The sequence below is a fragment of the Meles meles genome, chromosome 1 (genome assembly GCF_922984935.1).
Source record: "Meles meles chromosome 1, mMelMel3.1 paternal haplotype, whole genome shotgun sequence".
Classification (NCBI taxonomy): Eukaryota; Metazoa; Chordata; class Mammalia; order Carnivora; family Mustelidae; genus Meles; species Meles meles.
Window position 1 is genome coordinate 191,630,815 of NC_060066.1, and position 27,836 is coordinate 191,658,650.

Genomic DNA, 27,836 nt, shown 5'->3' on the forward strand with positions numbered 1-27,836 from the left:
TGTGCCCCTCGGAGCCCTCCCAGCCTTGTGCCAGGAGGGCCACAGCGGAGGAGGGGAGACCCACCCGAGGTGGCTCCCACCTCCTCCTCCACACCATCCACGCAGGCCCACCCCCTCCCACCTGTTCTGTATTTTGGCTTTCTGTAAGGTTTTACCCAATAAGAGGCTTCTATGGCCAAAACAAGTTTCAAAACTTGTGAAGGCAGCACCCTTTGAAGATTTTATCATGTGACGTGGCTTTAGGTTCTCCCACAGACTGGCCTCCCTGGGACGGAACACGGTCCTCTGGGTGTGACCTGACCAGCATGTGTGGGGCGTCTTCTGCCGGGGACAGGCAGCATGTGGCGGGAGGCAGCTGGCGTGTCTGGTCTGCAGGGGATGACCTCCTTACCCACCGCCACACCGGCCCTGGGGGCTGTCCCCTCACATATCTGTGCCTCTGTGACCTGAGCTTTCCGCTCTGCGACTTTGCAGACCTCAGGCTGCTGGAGTCCGACCCTGAGTCCATCGGCCGCCACTTTGCTTCCAACAGCAGCTCGGTGGCAGCCGCGATCCTGGTGCCTTTCATCGCCCTCATCATCGCGGGCTTCGTGCTGTATCTGTACAAGCACAGGTACCTGAGGGAGGGCGGGGGCCACAGCCCACAGCCTTCCTGGGGCCTTCTGCACGGAGGATGCAACCTCCCATGCCCTCGCTCTCCCCCTTCAGACCCTGACTTTGTCTCTCTGTCTGCTTGGTCACTCACTCTCTCATTCCCAGGAGAAGACCCAAAGTTCCGTTCAATGGCTATGCTGGCCATGAGAACACAAACGTTCGGGCCACCTTCGAGAACCCGATGTACGACCGCAACATCCAGCCCACAGACATCATGGCCACTGAGGCGGAGTTCACAGTCAGCACAGTGTGTACCGCGGTATAGCCTCCAGGCCTGGCTGCCACCGCCACCGCCACCGAGAGCCCCGCCTCCGGCAGCCGGTGAGCAGAGTGTGAGTGGCAGACACGCATGCGTATGGGGACACCCTCGCCTACCGAGCTGAGGGCGGGGGGTGGGGGAGCAGGACCGCACACCCAAACGGCTGTGTGCCTGACACGGGGCTGGGAACGGCCCCCTTGTAAGGTGGCTCCTGCTGTTGTCCCCATTCATGGGGAAACTGAGGTACAGGAAAAGGAATGAACCCGACCAAGATCACACAGCTGGTAAATAGCAGGGGAGGAATCCAGTCCCAGTCCCAGGCAGGCTGACTCCAGAGGCAGTGCTCTTCTTAGCCTTTGGGCGTGGCAAAATACCAAGTAGAAGGAACGTGCCAGCCAGGGCTCGCCGGAGAGAGGTGCCTGTGTGGATACACAATACATGCATCACAAAGGCACACGATACACACATAGACATCTCCACACAGACGTCTGCATACCCACATCCGCGCGGGAGGATGTGTGCGCGTGTGCATATACGCATCCATAGATGGACACGTATGTGTGTGTATGTATTGTATGTATGCATAGAGACAGACGTGGGGGGAGAGATTTAGTTTAAGGAATTGGTTTGCATGATTATGGGTCTAGAAAGTCTGAAGTCCACAAGGCAGGCCTGCAAGCTAGATATTCCATCAGGGGTTAATTTCTTCTGGATCCAAAGGCCATCTGGAGGCAGAATTCCTTTCTCTTCAGGGACCTCTCAATCTTTTCTCCTCGGGCCTTTGACTGATTGGATGAGGCCCACCTCTATGGGGTGGGTAATCTGTTTTACTCAAAATCTACTGATTTAAGTGTTAACACCCCTAAAAAGTTCCTTCACAACAACATCTAGACCTGTGTTTGACCAAAAAAACTAGTGTTTGACCAGAGCCTTGTTGAGTTGACATGTCGAATTAGCCATCACCTAGAGCATAATGGATGGTTGACACAACCCCTGCCTGTTTCCAGTTCTCCCCGCCCTTCTTTGAGTCCAGTTTCTCCTCTAAATTATTTCTGTGGCTTAAATCTGAGCTTAAAGTTGTAGGTATTAAGATAAATTATATGTAAAGAGATACCAATTATTTTCAGAATATACAAATGCAACCATTGAACACAAATAATTAACTTACTGAGTTTTCCCACATCCTTTGACATCCATCTGAAACAAACATTTAAAGAAGGAGAAATTATTCCAGAATTCCATACTTAGTTCAGAGGTTTCCATCTTTATGATCCTTCTGTACTTTTTCCTACTCAGAACTCCTACAAATAGAAAGCAAAAAGGAAAAAGGATAATAATCCCCTCTGATGACATAAATCAGGCCTTACGGGTGATCCGTAATGACTCTGAACCTGGAGTACCTGAATTACTGAACCGTGTAAGAGAGAAATCAGAATGTCCCCTGATCTGTGTAACCTCCCCTCCCCAGCCCCCGCTCCCCATCTCCAGCTCCAGTGGGTCCCCACACCTGTGCACAGTGTAGCAGCTCCGGGTCATGTGTCGCTGGCGGCTCCAAATCTAAGTAGCCCCCAGTGTCGTCCCTCATCAGGGCTCTGGAATATTCCAACCATGCCACAGCTCCCCAGCCCGGCTTTTCTGGAGAGGGGCACACCATGCTCTGCCCAGAGCAGGAGCACAACAAAAACACAGAGAAAGTGTTTCTTGGCTCCGTGAGGGCATGTGTGAAAAACCACCCTGAACACACACACACACACACACACACACACACACACACACGTTTAAAATGAATAATTAGGTGATGAATTCAAATGAGGCCTAACAAGAACAGCTGAAACCAAAGTAGGAAAATCATGGAGACCTGTGGGGTCAGGGAGTCAGGGGGCAGGCCCATGGTATGGCTCTCATGGGCCTTTTCCTCATTAAAAAAAAAAAAAAAAAAAAAACACTAAACATGATAGTTGACAACTGTGTTGTTATAAAGATGACTATAATCCAGTCTGGACACATTACTGTATGCCCATTATTATTGTATTCGTATTTTTTCCTCCTAATTTTGAAAGAAATTAAAATTAAACCATTTTCCTGCACCCCTGAAAGCATGGTGGCCCCTGAGCACTGGATCTCTTGTGCCTAATAGGGAAGTTGATACTGCCAGGGAAAAAAAAGAGTATTGGGAGAATGTGTGTCCTGCGGTGTATGTTCCCCACCACACCCTGTCCTCAGCTCGGGGAGATCAGAGATCGAGTCTGCTAATTTACTTTTTTCCCCTTTATCCCTTCTTGCTTTGCCTCTTTTCTTTCACTTGCCTCTGCTCCCTGTCCCACCCTGCCCTGCCTCTCCTGTCTGCAATCTTGGGTGTGATTTGTCTGTCCCCCATTCTCCAGGGGACAGGCAGTCACCCCCTGAGCACCGTGCCCGGTGCCCATCTTCGTCTGTCTCTCTGCCTGTGTCTGCTACTGCTGGGACTCGGGCCCTCGCCCCGCCACCATCTGCACCCGCCACCCCGGAGAAGACTCCCACTGGGCCCCAACGGGGACGCTGCAGACGGATGAAGGAAGCTGACGGATTTAAAATAGCAAAGCGTCCTGTGGGTGTGCCCGTGTGTGTATGGGCCTGAGCACACACAAACACACACGCCTGTCCTTCATTTGAGTCGTATGGAAGAGAACACAGAAGCTTAAGAAAGAGAAACTTGTATGAAAGATGCCCCATGTCGTGCTCCCCACAAACATGGAAAAGAGGTAAAGGGAAGATGCTCCGTCCACACCCGAAACCAACACGCCCTGCCTGCCCCGTGTGTGAGGACACAGTCAAGGTGTTAGCCAGCGGCCAGCATGCAGAAACCAGCTGTCTGCCTATGGACATTCTCATTGGAGGATCCCAACGGCAGAAAAACATCTGAAGAAGTACATTAGAAAGTAGTTTATTTTTTCCAACAGAATTTTACTGAGTTCTATTGAGAACTCAAAGAGTTAAAAAGTCATTTTGGATCCGGGGCAGCCGTGGGAATGAAGGGTGAGTTGGGGGAAGGATGGCAGGAACCTGGCCTTGATTGCAAGGTCAAGTGTGGCTGTCGACTGACAAGGAGAAAAGAAGGAAGTCAGTGGCCTGGACGGAGGCAGCCGAGTCTGCAGGCGTCTGGAAGGGGCCGGTACAGGACAGCAAGCCGAGCCCCATGTCCAAAAAGTAACGACTGCCACGTGTTGAGTTTCTTCTCTGTGCCTGACACTTTCGGTGTATCATTTCTGGACCTTACAACACCCAAAATAAAGGATTGTTATTCTTGTCTTATAAATGAGAAAACAGAAGCCTGGAAAGAGTGAAGAGACATAAGCCACTCAGTAAGCATGCAGTCAGGATGCCAGCCCAAGTGGGTCTGACTCCAAAGTCTGAGACCCCAGCCGCTGGATGCCCAGGTCTAACGGGGCACCAGATACGGGGGGAGTAGGTACATCTCCGTGGCAGAACTGTGGCCAGGGTTAGTGGGCCAGGCGGGGGACCTGTGTGTCCTCGCTGGGCTCTGTTCTCTCCAGCTGGGCAGCGTCAGGGAAAGGACCCGGAACGCAGGCCTCCTGGAGGCAGTGCTGGCCCCCAGCCCCCTGCAGCCCCTCACTGCAGCAGACAGAGGACCTGAGCACTCCTGAACCAAAAGAATGCACTGAATGAAAGTCACATGCTCTCCAGTTCCTTGCAAGTAGACTTGATTCATTTTGAGTTCCATCGTGCTTGGGTCATTACTGAATTCCATATACGTATTGTTGGGACACTAGCAAGTTTAGGGATCAAACGGTGGCATTTAGAGCCATTTTCTCTGTCCTTGGGAAGGCCACCCCTGGGCTTAAGCACCTGTGCACGTGTGACATGCTGGCCTAAGATATTCATATCACATAAGTGAAATAACAAATAGAAACACAAGGGAGTGGAGTGGCAGGGACACCCGGTTCTTAAGCAAATGAAGTGATTTGCCAAATGTTAAGAGGGGCTAGAGTACAGTGAGAGGTGGTCAGTTTCCAGCAGATGGGACTGGGACCCCCAAATGGCAGGATCCCACAGCCGCCCACATTTGCTCTGGGTCACCGCATCCCTGGGTTTGGCGGGAGAGGACCCACCCAGACACACACACACTCACATGCTCATCTCTCTCTTTCCCTGGAAACAAATGCAGGAAGTTCTCTGGCTGCTTCCCTTCCCCATCCTTTGCTCCTCTCAGACCACACAGTGGACTCCTCCTGCAGCCCTGCCTCCATCCCCTCCCCTGTGTCCCCTTGTGGGGTCCCAGGAGACGCCCAAGGAGCACATGCCGGTGGGGCGCCCAGTCTGCCATGCATCACCTGTGCCCACCTCTGGCATTTTCACACCACCTCCAGAGGCTTGGAAGGAACCGGGGCAAACTAGGCCTTTCACTCTCCGTCCACACCATATACCCACCGTCATCCCATGAGGGGTAAAAAAAAAAAAAAAAAAAAAAAAAAAAAGTAAAAAAAAAAAATCTTTTGTACAGAGATATATTTTTATTATACAAAGTTTGTACAGTACCAAAAAAAAAAAGAAAAGAAAAACGGTGTAAATTTTTTTTTCATTATTGTAGGTAAACGGTAGTGGAAGCCTTTTTTGTAAATGTAATAAAATGTATAAATATGGTTTTCAGAAAACATCAAGTACTGTAAATATGTAATCTACACACCTTCTTGGCTTGTCTGCAGTATATACATTTAATTTATCTGTCTCTGTATATGAGGCTTCCCCTGGGGTCCTGCATTATGGTACTTTCCTGAATTTGAAAGCAATTTTAAATTTTTTGAATTCAAATAAAATATAAATTTTTGCATTGGTTTCTTACATTTTAATGGTCTTTTTCATGGCTGGGGCAAATGTTTCTTGGGGAAGGGGAGGAGAGACATATTTGGGGCCAGAAGCCAAGAGTGGAAATGTGGAAATGTGGAAATCTACCATAGACAAAAATTAACACTAAGTAGAGTACATACCTCACGTTGACTGAGCCACCCAGGCGCCCCTCAAAACTTAATTTTATAACAGTCAAAGGGGGCACATGGGTGGCTCGGTTGGTTAGGCAAAAGCTTCGGCTCAGGTCACAATCCCGGAGTCCCAGGATCAAGTCCCACATTGGGCTCCCAGCTCCATGCGGAGTCTGCTTCTCCCTCTGACCTTATCCCCTCTCATGCTCTCTGTCTCTCTCTCTCAAATAAATAAATAAAATCTTAAAAAAAAAAAATAAAAACAGTCAAAGGACTTGAACAAACATTTCTCTAAAGAAGACATACGGGTGGCCAACAAGCACATGAAAAGTTGCAAAACGTCACTCATCCAATCAAGCATACCATCAAAACCACAGTGAGATGCCACCTCACAACCATTAGCATAGGTTCAGTGAAAAACCCAGAAAATACCCAAGTGTTGGCGAGAATGCAGAGAAACTGGAATGCCTGTGTATGTGAATCTCTCTCCTTGAATCATGGACAGCCTTCCTCAGCAGTTCAAAGTGGGTCCCCATCAACTGTTTTTCAGAATCTCATCCTCTCACTAGACATTCTAGGACTGTCACAATCTTGGCCCAATCACTTTCCAAGATCACCTCTAAGGGCTCTCAAACAGTCCTTCATGATCCTTTCTTGAGTTTCAAAGTTCATCTGCATTTATTTGCTCCTTATTCTATACCCAGCATTGTACACCATCTATGCTAGGACATCCATCCTAATCTTCCTCATTGGAGTCTTCCTCCTCCCTGCCCACCCACCATCATCATTGGAGGAGCACTTACTGAGACTTCCCACTAGCAAGGCTGGGGCAAAAGGGGTCCACACATCATCTTATCCCCTTGAAGGAAGTCTTTGCATCCTGTCTCACAGCTGAGGATGCAGGCCAAGAAGCCCAGAGACATGTCCTTAGCAAGCCACAGAGCTGGGATTCACACCAAGCCCAGTCTAACTCCAGGTTGGTCCAGGTAGAGGCCAGACTCACAGGTCACATTAGCTCATAGGTGACCCAACCCTGCTCTCCCACCTCCCTTCCTGAAATCATCCTCATCCAGCTTTGAATTCCCTGTTGGTGGAAACTCACAGCAAGTGGGAGTAGAGCATCTCCTGACTGTGGGATGTGCCCAACAGGGGTCCCTCTGCAGCTGTGGGCACTTAAGATGCACCAACTAACTAAGATGAGATAAGATGAACTAAAGAGATCTCTGTGTACTGAGGCACGAGACTGGCAGTGCTGTTTTCCAGGAACGAGGGCGGACAGACTTTATGGTTTGGTCTGATCCTAGGCACCTGCACAGCTCAGAGAGTTTGGAGCGGGCATCCTCAGCCCTCCTGGTTGATTCCTGGTGGATACCTTCTGATAGCCCTCCTAGTAGTTCCCAGATCCCTTGGGAGATACAGGCTCCCCGGGGAAGCCATATGTACGTAGCAGAAAAGGGATGGGAAGGGCTGGCCAGCCTAGGACACCAACACCACCTCCATCACCTTGTGGAGCTGGTGATATGTTCTTGTTCCACATTCAGAGCTGACAGTCGACATGCACATCAGATAACTACATGTGCTTTTTTCCTTCAGAGGAAAATTCACAGATAACAAAGTTGTAACAAAATACATACATCTTATGCGTACATTTGCTGAGTTTTGACAAATGCCTGCATCTGTATAACTCCAATCCCTATCAAAACTACAGAAAATTGCTAACTCCAGAAAGTTCCTTTGTGCCCTTCCCAGGCAATTCCTGTCCTACATGTGCCTTTGTGTGTGTGTGTGTTTTAATTTTTTAATTAATTTATTTATTTTCAGCATAACAGTGCTCATTGTTTTTGCACCACACCCAGTGCTCCATGCAATACGTGCCCTCTCTATTACCCTCCACCTGGTTCCCCCACCTCCCACCCCCTCTCGCCCCTTCAAAACCCTCAGTGTTTTAAAGAGATAGAGAGAGAGAATGCACGTGCAAGTGGAGGCAGGGTGGGGTAGAGGGAGAGAGAGAATCTTAAGCAGGCTCTATACTCAGCATGGAGCCCGAGGCAGGGCTCAATCTCAAGATGCTGAGATTATGACCTGAGCCAAAATCAAGAGTCAGACACTTAACCCACTGCATCTGCTTTTAAGAAGTGAAAGTGATTCTTGCAAATGAAGGCTGTTTTGGCCTATGTCCAGCTGGGTAAAAGACCCCAAAGACAGGATTAAAATAATCATCAAACTGAATTTGAAATACTACATCTTGGCCATCATCTTGTCTCTTTCTCCCCACTCCTCCTGGCACTCTAAGTAAAATGCAACACAACTCAACTCGGTATTTGGTGGGGTGACCACAGCTTAGTGACTGAAACCTACTTAACCACTCGGCAGTGATAGAATAAGGAGAGACAGAGAGAAAGAAAGGGAAAGCAAGAGCAGAAGACTGTGGTAGGGGAAAAAAAAATGGAATGAGGAGAAAAGTGAAATCCAAGAGAGAAAGAAGGAGACAGAGAAAAGTCCATTCTAATTTCTCCTTCAGTGCACAGCCTGACTTTATTTAAGCCATGCATGCAACAATGGAGGAATTATTTTTTATCATATGCAATCTATTGCTTTCAAAAGCATATTGTTCCATTTCCATTTCAATTAAATCACCATTAAGTGAGTCATAGCAGTAGCTATGACTTTTCAGTACCCTTCAAAATCATTTGACTCTACAGTCAATTCTTCCCCTCTGCACCCTCTTTGTAGACTATCAAATATTAAGAGAACAGTAGCTTAACAAAACAAAAATGGTTTTGGCGCCTACGAATTTCATCGCTTCTGTTTTCCCTCAGCCCTTTCCGCTGTAAGAGGACAGTACTTGATAAACATCAGCTACAAAGAAAACTACTAATTCTCTTGAACAAAACAACAACAAACTAAGGAGAGGTGCATTTTTTTCTGGGAATGAGGCAGCAGAATGAAAAGGTATTTAGGAAGGAAGTGTATCTTTGGAAGAGGAAAGAAAAGAAAATATTTGAGGGAACATTTAAGGACTCCAATGTAAATACTGGATAAGAAAACAAAATTGGATAGAACAGAGCAATAGGGTAAAAGGAAAAATGTGAACTATTCAAGAAACCCAGCATACTTCACTTTACCAGGAGAGTGAAGACTTTGAGGTCTGCAGGGGGAAGGTGTCAGAGGTCCCTGTCCTATCCTCTGGCCCTCAGGGTCTTTGCTTCAAGATGTCCCAGGTCTTTCCTGCCAAGTGCACACTTTAGTTCTTTCAGGCTGCAAGCATCCCAGGATCCAACCAATCCTCTCCTAACCATCTGGATAAAGATCATGTGCTTGGAGACCAGCAGAGCATCTGTAGAACATCCAATGACTGACCTTATCTTATCAGGCCTCTGGCACCAACTGGGGCTCCCATCTGGAAGGTCCACGCTGTCCAAGATGGTCAGGCCAACTCTGCCTTCCCATATTCCCACTTCTCATTCCAACCTAGCTCAGGCACCTGCTTCTGTAAGGTCTCACCTGGCCAGGTTTAGCTCCCCTCTTCTGTACTTCCTTAACTGCTTCAGTTGCACTAAAATTATTGCTCTCTTGTCCCCCTATCTCCCTGGACTGTGTGTGTGTGTGAGGGCAGGAACCATGTCTTATTTATCTTTGTTCTGTGGGCATCTAGCACAGGCTTGCCACATTGTGGACACTCAAGTGTTTCTTCACGACATCGACCTCTCCACCTGTCCCAGGGAGAAGTGACCATGCTCTTCTTTGAACTACTGCTCTACTATCTGGGCACATCCATGAGAGCACCTGGAATCCTGTAATGTGCTTCTCTGTCCCAGTGTCTGCCTCTCTTTAATTGACTTGGAGGGGACTTAATCATCTTGATCTCACCCAGTCCTAGCAACCCTCAGCACAGCACCTGGCATATTATAAACACTCAATAACTATTTGTTGGATGAACGAATAACAGATGCCTCTGCCTACCTATTCTTTTTTTAAATTAATTAAAAAATTTTTTATAAACATATAATGTATTATTAGCCCCAGGGGTACAGGTCTGTGAATCTCCAGGCTTACACACTTCACAGCACTTGCCGTAGCACATACCCTCCCCAATGTCCATAGCCCCACCACCCTGCCCCCACCCACCCTCTTCAGTTTGTTTTGTGACATTAAGAGTCTCTTATGGTTTGTCTCCCTCCCGATCCCATCTTGTTTCATTTATTCTTTTCCTACCCCTCAACCCCCCCACGTTGCATCTCCACTTCCTCATATCAAGGAGATCATATGATAGTTGTCTTTCTCCGATTGACTTATTTCGCTAAGCATAATACCCTCTAGTTCCCTCCACGTCGTGGCAAATTCTGCCTACCTATTCTTTCCTCTACCCAGAGGGGAAGGGAATGGCAGGCTGTCCCTGGATGAAAACAGTCTCCCCAGTAACCTCTGTCTTTGTTGCCCCACCAGGCACATCCACAGCCTTATTTTTCTAAGAGTTTTTCATTGTGACCACTTCGAGATATTGGAAGCTAAAATGGAAGGTTCTGAGAGTGGAGTGAGAACTCTGGTGCGAGAGGAGTGAAGTTTCTCATGAGGACAAGAACTTCAAAGACAGTTGCATCATAGAAGCCAGGCTTGGAGAGGACCGGTTTCAGGAGCGGAGGAGAGCACCTGAATTTCCCTACATCCTAGATTCCATACAGGACCTAAGTCAATGATGGGGCTACCTTCCCATTCCTGGAGTGGACACTGGGGAAGTGCACAGGTGTCTGGGTAACAGAGACTGGGGTGAGAGTCCTGGCTCTACCACTTACTGGCTGTGCAGTCTTAAGGAGTTACAGACCTTCTCTGAGCTTTAGCATCTTCCTCTAGGTCTGTGGTAAGGTTTACATGGCATAGAGAATATACAGCCCCAGTGGGCCCCCTGCTCATTGTGTGGGTCCTTAGTACCTGTCAGTTCCCACCCCAAGCCCCACACACAGCTGAAACTTTGGATCCTCACTTTTGTACTCCAAGTGGAAGCCGGCTGCTGACACGCTGATATCTGAGTAGAAATGAAGGTAGAGCTGGTTGGAGGTGCTGTTCAGAAGGGCAGGCACAGTTGTTCCTATGGCAAGGAAACAGGGACCATTCATGCTTAACCATCTCCAGCCCCCAAGCTCCTTCCCATTTCTCTTGCTTTTGCTACCTACTGACATTATGCTCTCAAGATCCTCAAAGGTCGCCAGTTATTATACTTGCTACATGCAAATCAGCACTTCCCGTCCGCACCCCCCACCCCAGCCAGGAGTGCTGGGTCTTCTTCAGTGGCCAAGGGAGACGAGACCTCAAACTTTGTGCAAAGTGAGCAGTGGCAGAGCCATATGCCAGCAGGAGGGGAAGTTCCAAAGGTAGTCGAGGAATTTGGTCTCCTTCCCAGCCATCTTCAAAAAATTCTAACAGCTATACTTCTCTGGATATTCCAGGCAGTGTAGACCATATATATGGTGCACACAACTCCTTTCTGTATCTTGGCAACACAGAATTCTGAAGTCTGAAGGACCCGGATGATTGCCCGGGACATAGGGCAAAAACACACACCACACTCAGTGAAGTCTGCCATTGGAATGGAAAACCGTGTAGCCATTTTGGAAAACAGTTTGTCAGTTCCTCAAAAAGTTTAAATACAGAGTTATCATATGACCTAGAAATTCCACTGCTAGGTATATACCCAGAATTGAAATCATGTTCCACAGAAACTTCTCCATGAATGTTGATAGTAGCATTATTTATAATGAGCCAACAAGTGGAAACAACCAAATGTCCATCAGCTGATGGATGGGTAGGTGAAATCTGGTCTATCCACATGGCAAAATGTTGGTGCATGTTACAACATGGTGAGCCTTGAAAAATGATGCTGAGTGAAAGAAGTCAGACCCAGAAGGCCACATATTGTAGGATTCCGTTTATATGAAATTTCTAGAACAAGCAAATCTATAAAGATGGCAAGTAGGTTGCCAAGTTGTGGTTGCCAAGGGATGGGGGAGGGGGAACTATGGGGAATGCATGCAAATGAGTACCTGGTTTCTTTTTGGGGTAATGCAAATGTTCTGGGATTAGAGAGCAGTGATAGTTTTAGAATCTTGTGAATATACTAAAAACCTCCAAATTGTACACTCTCTTTTCATTGTAGCATTATTACTGTTGTTTTATTATTGAGCTATAACTGACATATAACATTATATTAGTTTTGGGTGTGTGACATAATGATTCAATATTTGTATATAGCGTAACACGATCACCAAAATGAGTCTAGGTAACATCTGTGAACTGTATACTTTAAATTGGTGACTTTTATGGCATATGAACTACATATCAGTAATAATGATGATGGTGATGATGGTGATGATGGTGATGACGAAATCCAGCCCTGCCCTCTGAGCTGAGGCCCCCGGAAGGCCCACCTCACCTGAGAAACTCCCCAGCATGGTCACAGTGTTGTCTGCACCATCAAACACCTCCAGAGAGTCCCAGTTTTGTTCTGTGACAAAACTGATGACTTGAATCTGGGAAGGCAGAGGGATTGAACTGTTGGTTAGGCAGCCTGTGTCCATCTATGTCCCTCCTTCCCCTCTTCTCCATTCATGTAGTTAATTTCAGTACTTAGCACCCACTCTAGGACTGGCATTGTGCTAGGTGCTTCCAATAAAAATGAAATACTGTCCCTATCCCCTCCCACCAGGACCTCATATGCCCAGTGGGGAAGACAGATGTAAAATGAAGGGTCATAAGACAGTGGGGTACTTTGTCAGGCAGAGAATGGGGAAAGGGAATTTCAGGAAGTGGGACTACTTCAGTCTAAATGGACCCCTCCTCATCTCTCACATGTTCCTTGGGTTCCCCACCTTCCTGCCTGGATGACATCAGACATCCCGCAGTGAGAGTCCAGGAACCCACCCCTGGTCCTGCTTGTTGCCTCTCTGGTGGCCTTGCTGCCATAACCAGTTCCAGGACCTTCTCCACTTGACTCTTACCACTGGGGGAACAGTTTGGTCCCCATTATTCTCCTGTAACTTGGGCTTCAGGTGTGACACCGAGGTGTATGCCTGGGGCTTCTCCATGCCTCATCTGCTCGCTTTCCCTCTCCTGCAATGTCCCCTTTTCTATTCCCCATCATCTTGAGAAAAGAACCCTTTAAGGCGTCAGAAAAATACCTTCTATGACTCTTCCTCAGTCTCTGTATTTCTTTCAGTCCAGGCCCATTTCCTCTTCTGGCTTTCCCTGATGGCCCGAGCTGCTGCCACCCCTTCTCTTTCCTGAGGTACCTGGCTCTCTCTCTCCACACCCCCTAAAGCTTCTGGGCCTCGAGCTGCTGTGTTTCTCTGCTTGTGGACCTCACCTCCACATCTGGCCTGAGGGGCAGGGACAGGGCTGAAATGTCTCTTCCGGGCCACCTGCCACATTGAGGCCTCCTCTAGCCCCTACCTGGATACCAGCACCTTCGGGAACCATGATCTTCCACACACAGTTGAGGCTGTTGAGGTAGGGCTCTGGGAAGCCAGGGGACAGGATGGTGCCCCTGCGCTCCGTGAGGTTGCCTCCACATGGCACTGGGAAGGAGGCAGTTCTGGTTAGAGGTTTCTTCAGCTTATTTTTAGGTCCCCTAAGGGATCCTCCCCCAACACTCCTCCCAGGACCCCCCAGCCTCTCTTGCTGGCTGTTGGTTTCTCCCATAGGCCCCTATTCCTGCTCCTTCCATGGCTCCTGTCCCTACAATCCTCCTTCCCATGCATCCGGCTCCCAGCCATCCCAGCTCCACCCCCTCACTGTCTCTACACCCAACCCCCAGGACTAGTGATTTGGCCTGAATAGGACACCCTACTTAAGTTATGCTGGTGAGCAGGGGCTGCTGTTGGGTCTCCCTGGCCACCCCCTCCCCAGAGTCCCGGTTGTCCAAGTACTCACCCACACAGGTGGGCGCTGATACATTCCACTGGGCCAAGGCCCCGGGAACAGGGAGGCACTCAATTTCTGGGGATCCCTGCAGGGCATAGCCGGAGTTGCAATCGAAGCGGACGATGGCCCCCACGGAGAAGTCACTGCCCAGCCTCTTGCCATAGCGCGGTTCCGGCACAGAGCTGCACTGTGTGGCGCTGGTTCGGGGTACCGCTGCAGGGGACAAGGGCACTGAGGGGCAGGCCTCATCCCTCTGGAAACTGGCCCAGGGATGGACACACAATGGTACTAGAGCTGAGACCATCTGGATGAGACCCTGAGAGGCTCTGGGCACTTTCTCCCAGGACAGAGGTAGGGGTTTTCCAGAACAAGGCCCATTTTACTGAAATATAGTTACAGCACAGTTTCTGGAAACCATAGGAGGCAGATTTTAGACCCAGTTGTGTTTGGTGGCTCCTCCATAATGCCCTTTAACTATCAGGGGCCCACGTCCCCTTACAGGGAGAATGACCTTTCTTTTTCCCTTTGTCCTGCCTCTGGCCTCTTTCCCCAGGTGCCTTAAGACTCTGTCTGGGGCTCTACTCTCATGGCCTGAAAGTATGCTTTAATCCAGGCCCCAGATATGGCATGCCTCTGTGGCAGGGGAATGCAGCTCCTCCTGGGTAGTGGGATGAATGGGACATGCCTAGAATGGGCCCTAAAGAAGCAGGCATGCTTCTGGACAAGCAGAGGTTGGGGCCTGCCGATGAAAGCCAGGGCACTTTAAGACTTTGCCTTTCAAGACCAGTGAGGAAGGGAACAGAACAAACATTGATCACCTGCTCAGTGCCAACTACTCTGGGAACTCTCTTAATTCCATCAGTGAGGTAACATGCTTACCCTCATCTCATAGGTGAGCAAACTGGGGCTCTGAGGAGTGGAGAGGCTGGTGCCCGGTTAGAAAGTGGCAGAGCTGGGATTCAAAGCCATGTCCACCTTGATTCCAAGTCTGTGTTTTCCACAGACTTTTACTGTGCTTTGCAGAGAAAACCAAACATGGGAGAAAGCCTAGGTATGAGCCAACGTCCTAATACCAATGGGACTGTGCCAGACAATGGGGAAAGGAGAGGGCAGGAGTCAGCTTCCCATGTCTGATTTCTTCCTCGTTTGACATGGAGTTTGGTCCAAGAATTGTTTGTTGGGCAAATGGGTACCTAAATTCATCTGAATTTCAAGGAACGGCCTTAAAAATCAGTAGCTGCCCTCCAGCACCCTAAGACTAAGGCCCAGACTAAGGGTCAAACATTCCCATTCCTTTGGTCAGGGAGTCACTAAAGAGCCGAGATTGCCTTCACAACTCTCACAGCTACTTCCTGCATACCTTGGTAGACAAAGTGGAAACCTCTGGCTGGTACTTGGCCTTTGGCACTGAACTTAATGAGAACTTGATTGGAGGTGGCCAGGGGCAGCGATTCTCCTGCCGAGATAAGGGGCGAGGAGGAGAGGAAGACAGTGAGTCCATCAGTCGGCCCAGAAGATCCTGGCCAGGAAGGAGGGGCTGGCCATACCCCCCACAGAATTTCTTTCCATATCCCAAGTTTTCCTGAAATACAACCTTCCATTTTTACTGTTCAAGATTTGCAGAAGGTTTTAGCATCCATGGTCTTACCTTGACCCATGTTCATTGCAAGGTTGGCATGACAAAAGTTCAGTGACCCGTTTAATAGGTCAAGAGAGAGGATCAGAAAGATTAAATGACCTTCCCAGAAAGGAGAAAGTTTCTAGAACATATGTTGACATACAAGGATGGGAAGAATGGCTGTTACCAAACTGACTGGTGGTTTTTACTTGGAAAATGGACATTAAAAAGAAATATGACACCAGCTTCTGGGAAGGAGGGTAATGTGAATATGTGAGAGTAACTGGCCTTTCCCAGATGCTGTAAAATGATAGATAACCACAACAATTGTATAATTTATTGCTTACACTAGGACATTGTGAGAGCCAATGGGTGTGTTATTAATTGGTACAACCAAGTGAAAGCTGGGACTGTCACAAGCAAAGCAAGATGTATTGCCACCCAACTGAAAACATACAAATTGGGGAAAATCTACATGGGTGTAGGATGCCTTTATATCAGAAGATAAAGTTCTAGCTTCTCCTTGATGTGGTACAGATGGACAGAAGTAAAGATAATACCAACTGGACTGACAGCTGTGAAGTGTTGTCCTGTTTATTGTCACTCTCTTGAGCTGGCTGCGGGACTATGGCTTGGCAGTGGAACAGCTGCTCTGTATGTGGCCCCATACAGCCTTAGGAATCCCTGAGATAGCCCCTGCCCACTCCCCCACCCGCACCATCAGAAGGGAAGCTGAGGTTGCAGACAGCCAAGCTAGGTCCCCACTGTCGTGAAGGTGGGAGTTGGGACCAGCCAAGGAGCCACTGGGAAACACATTTGGGGTCCAACCAGTGCTTCCAGAAAGCCCATGTGATGCTACTGGCCACAGAGAGCAGAGAATTTTATATAGCACACTATTTACATGTGACCCAGATGGCTGAGCCTGGCTAGGAGTCATTGCCCCAGATAATTTCTGGATGCCAAAGCAAAAAGAAAACTCATGAAGCAAAAGCCTCTCTTTATTATCACCACTGTCCTGGCTCTTTAACAGATGTGAGTAGAACAAAACTCCACTCTTCCATCCTCCCATCCTCTGGCCTGATATGTGGATTAGGACTCCTATGTTCTCTCATGAACCCATTTCAACTTCCAACCCTGGATGAACACAGACCTCCCTCTCCATGGATAAGCACATAGTAAAATCCCTGGACAAAAGACAAGCTCCCAAAGTTTTAAGGGTGAAGACAACCTAAAATCAAAGCAACTATTTTTATGTGAACTACAAAAAAGAACAAGGAAAAAATCTCAGAAGATTTTCAATTGTGGTTGTCATGAGATTAGATCTCATACTGCATCTGTAAAGTCAGAGAGGACAGGTATGCCAAAGAAAGTTCTGAGATCAATAAAGCCTGCAAAACTGAGAAGCACTAGTACATGGTGGCTGTATTCTGTAGAAATTGAACAAAGAAGTGGAGATTAAATTTGGGAAATTCTTCCATAATCCACAGGAAAAGGATAAAGAAATGAAAATAATGATAGAAACCAAAAGTGACATGGAAGATAGATCAAAGGAACTCAATATGCATATATTAAGAATTCTAGAGAGAGAGAAGACAGGAGAAATGGAAGGACAAGAAATGGTTTGAGAAGAAGATAACTTTCCTAAGCTTAAGAAAGACTTGAGCCTCAGACTAAAATTGTTCTCAAAGTGCCAGATGTAATTAATGAAAAGAGATTTCCACTGCAACATATCCTAGTGGGCTTTTAAATTTTAAATACAAAACACAAAAATATAAAAAGGCATCCAGAGAGAAAAGAATGGGTTACCTACAAGGATAAAGGATCAGATTGGAGTCCACTTTTGTGACATTAAATGTTGGAATGAAGTGGAACAGCAGCTGCGGTTTTCAAAGAAGCTTGTGACCCGTAATTTGATTTACAATCAAGTTGTCATTTATATGATACATCAAAGGGAAGATGTACTCATACATGCAAGGTGACAGAAAGTACTGCAGTGATGAGGCTGCTAAAAAATAAATGAATGGAAATAGGGAAATCAGAAACTCAGGGATAAAGCCAATGAAGAAAATATAGTTAAATCAAAATAATTATTGTCAATGAGAAAGCAAAACTAAATGTAAATGTAAACACTTGTTCTTGGAGATTATTTACAAATAATTACTAATAACATTAATATGAAAGTCTAAATATACATGAGAAAAACCTTGGAATTTAGAGATGGGTCAGATATGAATGAAAAAGCAAGGAAGCAAAAGCAAAACAAAAGAAAGAAAAACCCACAAAGAACAGAACCAGATGACAGGTATCAGACCAAATGTAAAATAAGTAAGAAAACATCCTCTTTAAAGAAAAGGACTCTCAGAGAAAATGAGGAAAGATCTATCAGGTGAGCACAGATACAAAAATGGTTGGAAACACAAGAAGACAACAAAATATCACAGTTGTAGTGGGATCTTTAAATGCACAACATTCTCAGTCACTGATATATCAAATAGAAAAACAAAATGAAAATTGTTGAGTAGTGGTCCTCAAACTTCTCTTCCCCCCCTCAATACTCCTTAGGGACTGGGGCACACCATTCCCATCACCTCATCAGTGTTTCTTCAAACAAGGAATAACAGATGATTTGAGAATATTGATATTTATACCTATAGGTTCTATCTACCTACCTATCCATCCATCCATCCATCCATCCATGATATTTATTTCTTTCTATCCATTGGTCTTTTACATCTGTTTCTGTACCTGTATCTATACCCACATTTATATATACAGGTCCTAAATGTATCTCTCTTTCTCTCTCTGCCTATGTCTATATTTCTATAACTAAGCTCATATCTCTATCTATCTTAAAAATCAAGAGATTTTGAAAAAGCATCCTACCCAAAGAGATCCTGACTTACATTCCTGGCTGGGTGTGCATATGTGGGGTGTTAATACCAAAAACTCATTTCATTGAGAACCACTGATAGAATGGAATTGAATAATAAAATTGAGTAAGATTGGTCTAATGGCTATTACAAAGCTAATTTAATCCTAACAATAGCTCTAGGAGTCAGAGGTTTTCCTCTCAGCATTTTACATTGAGGGAACAGCAACTAGAGGGGTCAAGCTCTGACCCCTGCAGGCATCTAGCTGGCAGTGGGGAGAGCTGAGATTAGGGGCCAGGCAGTGAGTGCTGGGCCTGGGCTCCCAGTCTCTCTGTGGCTTCTCAGTATTGCAGAGAACACAGTCTCTTCTAGATACTTAAGGAATTTTTAAAAAAGTGTCTTTGGCTACTGAGCAGACCTCATTTCATCCCCAGAGCAGAAATGATTCAGGCTATATTCTTTCACCATGTGGCAATAAAACGAGAAATTAACACAAATGTTTAAATGTAACAAGAACAAAACCCAAGTTCCTGGAGAAAGAGAAGAGGCAGGCTTGAATGACTTGGGTAAAAAGAGCAAAACAGGATGACAGATTATCTAGAAAGCACAGAGGAAGACAATAATACATGTCAATACTCATAGCATGAAGCTTGAACTAGAGGGGAGTGTACTGCTTAGAGGGGAGTGTACTGCTATCCATGCACTCCTCATTACACAAGGAAAGTAACAAAGCTCTTAGTTCAAGGGGTTAGCACAAGAAGAATAGCATAAACTGAAGAAAACAGGAGGAGAGTCATTATGAAATAAACCCAGAAGTTAATTAATTAAAAAATAACAAAATCCACAGAAGAACTGAAAAACAGAAGCAATAAAAAACACAAAGAAACAACACAAAACCTCTGGTCCTGATGGGCAAAGAGGGGCACTAGGAATATAGCCCTTGGTGCATAAAGGCAGGGTTTATAATTGCGAACATGAGATCCAACAGCATAAGAGTCTATGATATAACCTATGCTGCTGAATTTAAAGTAATTACAAAATGGGCTTTTTACTAAAATATAGAATATCCACATTGATATTGAGGTAATATACTTGAATAGTGCAATAACCATGGAAGAAAATAAAAAAGAAAAAACACTGAAAAGGAAGAGATAAAATAATGAGACAAATTTATTTGCACAAGATATTGCTTCTTGCCTTAAGGGCCCGGGAGAAATCAGTTGGCAGTGTTAGCATTATTACAGAGGGCTCATTGACTTTACAAAATGACTATACCAAAAATACCAGTCTTTTAATATAGTAGCAGAGCCCAGCAAGAAAATATAGCAGAAGGAAGAGAAGACCCATTCACAGCAGCAACAAAAACAACAACAAAGCTGCCATGAAATATTTAGGAGTGAAGATAACAGAAAAGAAATATGGCGGAAGTAAAAATTAGAGCCCCTTCCCCAAGGTTATGAAAGATACATCAATGGAGAGATATGTCATGTTCTTGGAAGGGAAGAGGGGTGGCTGCCATAAAGATGTGAATTCTACCTCAATGAATCAGTAGGTTTAATGGAAGTTCAATGGGAATTCTGATGTCAATTTTTTAAACTTGACAAGATATTTCTAGGAGTTATTTGGAGGCAAAAAGGAATAAGAACAGTTAATAAAAATTTCAAAAGAAAATGAGCTTGGGGACTTATAATATCCTATGTTTGAAATGATCATAATATTAAACATTTTCATAATCTTACATTAAACTTTTGGGCACTGACACATAAATAAACAGATACTTAAAGATATGGATAAAAACTCTAGAAACATATCCTTAACTTCATAAAAATTTAATAGATGTAAATCTGGCATTTTGAAAGTTTTGTTAGGACAACTGATCAACTAAATTTGAAAGAATATGGTTAGATTCCTCACTACAAATAACAAATCAAAATAAATTCCAAAGGTATTAAAGCAAAACAAACTGAAAAGAAGCAAAAGAAAACACAGAATATTTACTTAATCAGCATAAAAGTAAAGGAGAAAACTGTAAAAGAGAACATTGATAGATCTGATATCATGGGAAATTTAAATGGTCTGACATTAAAACACACCCTGAAGAAAATTAAATGGCAAATGATAAACTGCAAGGGAAGGCTTTTTATAGCATATAATGTAGACACGAAGTTTTTATGGTATGTGATATGTATAGCTTGCAATAATATGGAGCTCTCCTAAGTCAATAAGAAGAAAAATGCTAATAGAAAAACCAACAGCAATTTACAATTAAATTCACAGACAAAAAATGCATGGGCCAATAATTACATTATAAAAAGGGTAACCCAGCTAGTAATAAAAAAAGGCAAACTAAGAAAAGAGATGCCATTTTCACTTTTCAAAATGATGATGTTTTATTTCCTCAATTAGCTAGTTTTTATGGAATAAAACATGCCCTCTTATTCATTGGTGGTGAACAAAGTGGCAAGAACTTTCTAGAGGATGTCTGACATTTTAGTATATCTCAAAATCTGGGATTTCTGAGAATTCCATCGAAACAACTGATTGGCTAAATTTGGAAGAATATAGTTAGGGTCCCATAAAAAGCCTTAAAAATCACACATACCCTTTAACTTGACAATTCTACTTGTAGATAATCTAAGGTAATTGTCAGAAATGTATTTAAAGACATATGCATAATACAGAGTTACTACTATTCATGAGAGTGAAAAATTAGAAACAATCTCAATGTTCGATAACAGGGAATTCATTACATAAGTTTTTTACATAAATTTTAAGTAACTATATGGTAGACTATTTTGCATAATTTAAAAATCCTGTTATAGAAGAAAATAATGACAAATGCTCACAATGAACATTTCAATAAAAATATGTATATTGTTTTATTCAATAAAATATACAAAAGATTAAATCTCAGTAGATATAAAGGCTGGTTCTTTCTGGGTGGTTTGTATTTTAATTCCCCATACAATTATTTTGTCTTGCCTCTAAGTTTTCTACATTGAAAACGCAGTATGCTTACGATTAGAGAAACATGTTGGGTCAAGAATAAATTAACAGGGGAACACTACACCACTTGGGGGCAGAGGTGTAGACACAGCTCTGGGTGAGGGTAGCTTCTGAAGCCCCCTTCCATGTTTGGGCTCCCAGGAGCTGACTGTCGTGTTGTAGAGACAGCACCAGCGCACGATAGACACAAAGCTGTGTGGTTACACCTGTGGCCAGGCTTATAGGGCCCGTTTCCCTTCAGCTGGCCCATGATGCCCTCAGCCCACCACCATCCCCAAAGCCAGCTTAGCCCTGGGTACCTGTGTGGGAGCCCGAGAGGGAGCTGAGGAGCCGGGAGTGCTGGCTGTGGCCATCATGCACCTCCACCACGTCGTTGAGGGCCGTGTGGAAGAAGGCGAACTGTCCAAACACCACTGTGGAGGAGACATGGTGTGGAAACCTCAGCATGGAATACTGGCTGCCATGTTGGGGGCAAGGAACCGGAGGTGTGGGGGCTACAGGCCAGGAGCAGGGAAGCCTTGGAGAAAGTTGTTGGCTCCAGGGGCTAACTGCTTGCTGAGGCTTTCTACTGCCTGATCAGCACACTGGCCAGACGCCAGGCACAGGGTTATGTGGAGGTGGAGAGCGCCACCTGGCATTCTCCCTCATGGGTCAAGGTAACAATGAAGATTGAACTCAATGGTCAGGGGTTGTGGAAGTGGTGCTGAGCTAACCCTATTCCTTTCTCAGATAGCAGTGGCAGCAACTCATCATGGACATGGAAGGGCTTTTGGCAATGCCCCCTCCCATTTTTCATATATCTCAGGAACCCTGTATTTTCCTTTATTTTTTCTTCAGGAATCCAGCTGACCAGGGCAGCCCTCGATGCAAGATCCTCCCCCCGCCTCCCCCAGTTAAGAGGAATAAGGGTGGTGACTAAGCAACTGCTCCGGGGGAGGGAGTAACTGTCTAAGGAATGGGCAAACATCTTTAGCTCATTTCCCTCTGGCCAAGCCAAGGGAAGAGGCAAAATGGCATTTATTAAGCACCTACTGTGTGCCGGACACTCACTAGAATGCACACTCTGTGAAAGCAGGAATATTTCCTATCCTCTTCACCTAAATCAGAACCCATTTTCAGGGCTCCAAAATGTGCTCTTCCTCTTGCTCCCCCCTTCAACCCCTATTACTCCTTTCTCTCCTCCCCTGGTTCTTGCCCTCAGATGCACCTGATGTACTGGGAGGCCAGTGTAGGTCTTGCAAAGAGCTGAATTGGAGCTGTGCCTGCTGTGGGGCCACTGACACAGCCCTTCTGGCAGTGACTGGCAGAAAGGAGGTGGCTGAGGAAAGCCCCTGTGATCACTGCCCTTCCACCAAGCAGCTCTCTGCATGGAGGTTTCAGCTCAGTGAAACTGACCAGCCTTGAGGTTGGTTCTTTTAAAGGCCTCAGCTCTTTATCATGGGAGGAATCCAAGTACAAACAGACCACTTATCGAGGATTGTCCTCCATGTGGCAGATTGGATTGGACAACTTTTAGGACTTTACTAATGGTGAACCTGCAGGTCAAAAGCTCCTGCCACTTAAGTATATTGGGGAGTGTGTGCCCATGTACCTAAGTGTACAGGTGCTGGGGTGGGAGTGGTCCACGATGGCTGGAGCTGTAGGTCAAGATGAGAGTGGGAGTTTATAGAGAGCAGGAAACATGTCTCGCTCATGTCTGTAGCAGAGTGCATGGACCCTGAAAGATGCTTCACAAATGCTTGGTGACATCAGGCCTTGCCCTACACCCATGCCAGCCTATCTCGGGAATCGGTGGCCAGCTCTCTGCAGGTTGCCCCGTCCGTCCCTCTCCTAGATGGTCAGGATGTATCAATGTCCTTTATCCCACCCAACACCAGTCCTCCTTAGAAATAGTTGTTACTCCTCCTACAAAGAGGTGATCCAGGGAGAAAGCATCCAGGTGGGTCACCTGATTGATCGCCCAGGTACAACCAGCCTGGTTGCCCCTTAGAACTTCCTGAATCCTCCAGGGATGGCAGGACTCTTTGATGTCCCCACTGTCAGGCGGCAAGTCTGGTTTCTTTTTGCCTGTATGTCTTGGAATCTGGAAGTTTTTCTGCTGTATCAGGACACTGGCCTGCTCCTCGCTTTTCTTGTTGGCCCTACCCATAGCTGCTGGACCAGGTTCCCAGTCTCAGATGGAACACTGGAGCCTGGTGGTTCCCAGCTCTGTCCCACTCCTTCCTTCTTCCTGCCCTTTGGCCACCCTCGCCTGGCTTCCCAATCAGCCTGGAACTGCAACCCCTCTATTGAGTCTTAGGCTGTGCTGGCTAGCCTCCGGTGTCCCTGCCTTCCCTCTGTCCTGGCCAGTTCCTCCCTAGCCGTATCCCCTGGTTCTGCTGGCCTCTCCAGGGCCCCTCCTCCCACGTGTGTCAGGAGTGTGCCTACAGTGTATCCTACTTCCACTTCATGGCATCTGCACCCACGTGGCCTGCATAAGAGACTATCTTTCCATTCCCATAATGGGAGTACATACAATTTAGAGTGGGATTGGGATACAACTGAGAAGGGCCAGAGACCCTGGAAGAGGTCCAAAAACATACAAACAGACATGCAACACCTCCATACCATAGTCCTTGGGCACGGTGACAAAATAGAGGCAGATCTGTCCACTGGTGTAGTTCTGGGGGTAGTTGGGAGATAAGACTACTCCATCTGAACCCACATACTGTCCCCCACAGGGGGCTGAAAGAGAAACCAGAGAGGGTCAGGTGACTTTGTAGACTTCTCGTCAACAGTTGTGCTCTGTTCTGCCCACCCCAGCCTGAGTCACTGGTCCTGGTGGCGCTGCCTGAGGGTTGCAGCCACTAGGGTGGAGGAAGGGAGTTCTGAAGACATCCCTGGCCGGCATGTGGCCCAACCCCCGCCCCCCCATGCCATCCAAGGCCCTCCAGGCCGCAAGTCAGATCTTGCCCTCTAACTAGTAATACTCTTATCAATCCCTAGAGGCACAGGGGCCTGGGATTGATCTTCTGCCCCTGGCTGAGGCTTCCCCCAGGCAGTTAGTGTCTCATGAGTAGAGAGCTGAAGATCCCAGAATAGCCCCACTGGGAGCAACATGCAACCCAGCCACCTTCTGTTCCCTTCCATGGTGCCCAGTTACACAAGGGGTGGCCCTGAGTGCCAGCTCCTCTCCCCTGAGCAAAGGGGCCTCCTTGCTTTCCAACTTGGATGGCCTCCAAGCTCTTGAAGTTCTGAGACTCTATCCCATGCCTCTTGCAAGGGCCCCGTGGCTGAGCCGGACCCCACTGGCCTTAGTTTTACACATCCGATCTCTCAGTGACTCTTCTTAGGCTCAGAAACATGTCCAGGTCACCTTTAAACTCCCATCTCCCTCATACGAGCTGGTGGCACGTCTGGGGGGGCCCCTGTGAGTGGGGGTGGGAACACTGTGATCTGAGAGTGAGGGCATGTTGATAGGGACTGTACAGCTGGTGAATTACCAGCCTCTCTCATTCACAGTGTACACAAGGGGCCCACTCAGAGGGCCATTTCTCACCCCTCCCTTCCCCCAGCCAATAGCCCCCTCTGCCGCTGGCATGCTCTCAGTCCCTCCAACTCCTTCCCGTCCCCATTCCGCCACCTGTGCACACTGGTCGGGGGTTGTTCCATGTGGGCTTCCCATCAGGTCCCAGGACACAGCTGAGGGTAGAGGCACCCTGAACCTCATAGCCCCCGTGGCAGTAGTAGGTGATGGAGGAGCCCAGCTTCAGGTCAGACCCCACTCGTGTGCCATTCTTGATGGAACCAGGATCAAAACATGATTCCCGTGGGTTTTCTAGAAAGAAGAAACACACACACACACAGACACACACACATGACTCATTAGTGACCTAAGTCCATCGTGCACCCAAGAAAAGACTCTGACTCGAATTAGCCACAGAGCATAAGGAGATTTGGGATTGGTGGTCCTTCCTTTAGGTTTGAAAACTTCTCTAAATCTACGGTTGGATGTCATCCTGGAGAATGAAATTTTCCTTCTTCTCCCACATTCTTGCTCTGACCCACCAAGGAACGAGTCACAGCCAAACACTGGGGGCCTTTTGTCATTCCTTGACTCACTCCTCTCAAGGGAGGCTGCCTTCTGTCATATCCATACCTGGGAGGGACTTCTGAGTGCATGGGTGCCAATACTTAGATTTAGGAAGGAAGTAGGAAACCCCACTTCAAGCCCTCGGCTTTCTAGGTTTAAATAGTTTTCCAGTATTGTGCACTGGGGTATTGGGTGCTTGCTAGTTTATTAAAACAGTAGTGTTTTTCCACTTGATTTTCATTGCATATATGTCTTCCCAATTAGGAATTCCATGAGGTGCCTAACAGACCCCTACTCTGCCCCTCTACGCTGAATGAGACTGAACTTGGTGCTGCTTGAGCAGTTGAATGCACTAGTTGGGACCCCACATCTCTGGAGAAGGGTACTCTGCAGACTCCCTCACCATTAGCTGGAAATCCTGAGCAGATCCTGGGCGCCAGTGTTCACATGCACCCATTGCTCCTTTTCCTCATCCAAAAGACCGCTTGTCCAAAGACCATTGGTGGTGTCATGGCTGGGCAATGTCAGGACACAGCTGAGGCTGGGCAGGGTGAGGGACATGCCACTGGATGTCAGGGCTCCATTTGGCTCCTGGAGGCTACCCTACAGGGAGGTCTGGAGATTGGGGTTCACAAAAAGTTGCCGGCAGCCCTTACAGGAGGACTCAGAAGTTCAAATAGCAGATTTTAGAAGAAAGAGCCAGAATAGAAGGGATCAGAGTTCAGAGATGAATATCTGAGGAATTTTGCTGAGGGTGTCCTTGTCACTTGGGCATCTTTTAGGCCACATTTCTGAGGCAGCCACTGCTTGGGGGTGCTGCTCAGCTGCCAGTCAGCTCACTGACTGATGGGATGGGGCTCTGAGAGTCCAGGGTCCTGCCAAGTCCGGCTGCTCTTGCACTGGAGCCCTTATGATGGTCCTGCTCTTTGTCTTTGCTGATAGCTAAGGGTGCAGTAGTCCCAGATATGCTATTGCATTTAAATTCAGCTGGGACTCAGAAAATGGTCCCTCGTCTAGCAGACGACCCCTCAGTGGCTTCCTTATGCACCCTGCTGTGTCACCTTTAACACCTCATCAAATCTGGCTTCTCTTGAAGCACACTGGCTCTGGCCAGAATACAACTGGCCATTGGGTGATCCATCTGCGAATCACAGAGACACAAGGAACTGTCACCATCTTATATTTCATCTGTCCTTTTAACAAGTGACAGCAGGTCAAACCTAATTTGAAGTTCCAAGAAATTAGGTAACTTGGGACTAGGTTGACACAGCTTATAAGGGGGTGATGACTAGCTGTGGCCCCAGTATCCATTTCCCCTCTTTGTCCTTAAATAATAGAAACCAGATTTTATCCAGAGTACCAAGATGCCAGCTAAAATCCATACATTCTGACCTCCAAGCAGCTACATCCGGCCAAAGAGATGCGAACACAATTAAGTCAGAGAGTTTCCTGTCCCACTCAGAGTATAAGCCCAAATCCTTACAGGCCTACAAGCCCTGCACCTTCTATCTCTAATCCCCATCCCTCTATGATCTCGATCTCAACGTCTATCATCCCTTTGCTAACTTTGCTTCAACCACATTAGCCTCTGTGCATGGAATATTCCTCCATCCAAATGTTCTCACTCTATCTCATCTCTTTCTGAGTCTTCTTCTCAGAGATACTTCCTTGACCAGCTACTTAAATTTTTGATATTCCTCTCCCCACCACTCTCAGTCACCTTTCTCTGTACTGGCATCAATACTATCTCATGTACTATATATTTACCCAGTTTTTTTCTATCTCTCTACAAGAGAATGTAGGTTCCATGAAGCCGTTATCCAGTTTTATCTACTGTTCTAGTCCGGTGTCTGGTACATGGTAGGCACTCAATAAATATTTCTTAAATGAATAAATTTGGGACTTCTAGAAAGACTGCTTAAGAGAAAGTGACTCAGCTGAGAGAATGCTCATTGGCCCTTCATTCCTTCTTTCCTCTGAACTCAGTCTGAACTCAGTCTGAACTCAGACATGATGGCTGGAACTCCAGTCACCATCTTGGATCCTGAGATAGCCATGACTATGGGAGCCATGTCTCAGCATGGTAGGACAGAAAGACAAGAGCAGTGGGGATGGGAGTCATCTCATCATCCCAGGATGACAATCTCTAAATTTCTTTTATGGGAAGGAAAACAAACTTTTACCTCATAGAAGAGGCTGTGATTTTGGGTAACAGCTGGCACGGCTGTCCCAGAACTTCACACCATCAGAAAGTCCTTTCTTCCCTTCTCTGTATGGCAAAACTCCTATAATTTTTAATGCCACTGTCTTTTTTTTTTAAATTAATTTATTTATTTTTATTTGCTTATTTACAGCATAACAGTGTTCATTGTTTTGGCATCACACCCAGTGCTCCATGCAGTACGTGCCCTCCCTATTACCCACCACCTGGTTCCTCAACCTCCCACCCCACCCCACCCCCTCCCGC

At 46.6% G+C, this 27,836-nt stretch overlaps 2 protein-coding genes across 2 annotated transcripts in view; one reads left to right on the forward strand and one right to left on the reverse strand.

Annotated features, from left to right (window-relative positions):
- The window catches only part of LOC123926444 (CUB and sushi domain-containing protein 2-like), a 596,474-nt gene extending 591,165 nt beyond the window's left edge, over positions 1-5,309 (forward strand). Inside the window, exons 69-71 of the mRNA XM_045980312.1 lie at positions 475-613; positions 760-975; positions 3,298-5,309. Coding sequence (XP_045836268.1) covers positions 475-613; positions 760-919 — 299 coding nt within the window. The 3' untranslated portion in view covers positions 920-975; positions 3,298-5,309. The remainder of the gene's footprint in view (positions 1-474; positions 614-759; positions 976-3,297) is intronic.
- A 3,696-nt stretch (positions 5,310-9,005) lies between these two features.
- The window catches only part of LOC123925897 (CUB and sushi domain-containing protein 2-like), an 83,000-nt gene continuing 64,169 nt past the window's right edge, over positions 9,006-27,836 (reverse strand). Inside the window, exons 10-18 of the mRNA XM_045979530.1 lie at positions 24,920-25,114; positions 23,905-24,021; positions 21,597-21,710; positions 15,164-15,259; positions 13,813-14,016; positions 13,333-13,457; positions 12,317-12,413; positions 10,871-10,975; positions 9,006-9,037 (exon numbers count right to left, since the gene is read on the reverse strand). Of these exons, the coding sequence (XP_045835486.1) occupies positions 9,006-9,037; positions 10,871-10,975; positions 12,317-12,413; positions 13,333-13,457; positions 13,813-14,016; positions 15,164-15,259; positions 21,597-21,710; positions 23,905-24,021; positions 24,920-25,114 (1,085 nt within the window). The remainder of the gene's footprint in view (positions 9,038-10,870; positions 10,976-12,316; positions 12,414-13,332; positions 13,458-13,812; positions 14,017-15,163; positions 15,260-21,596; positions 21,711-23,904; positions 24,022-24,919; positions 25,115-27,836) is intronic.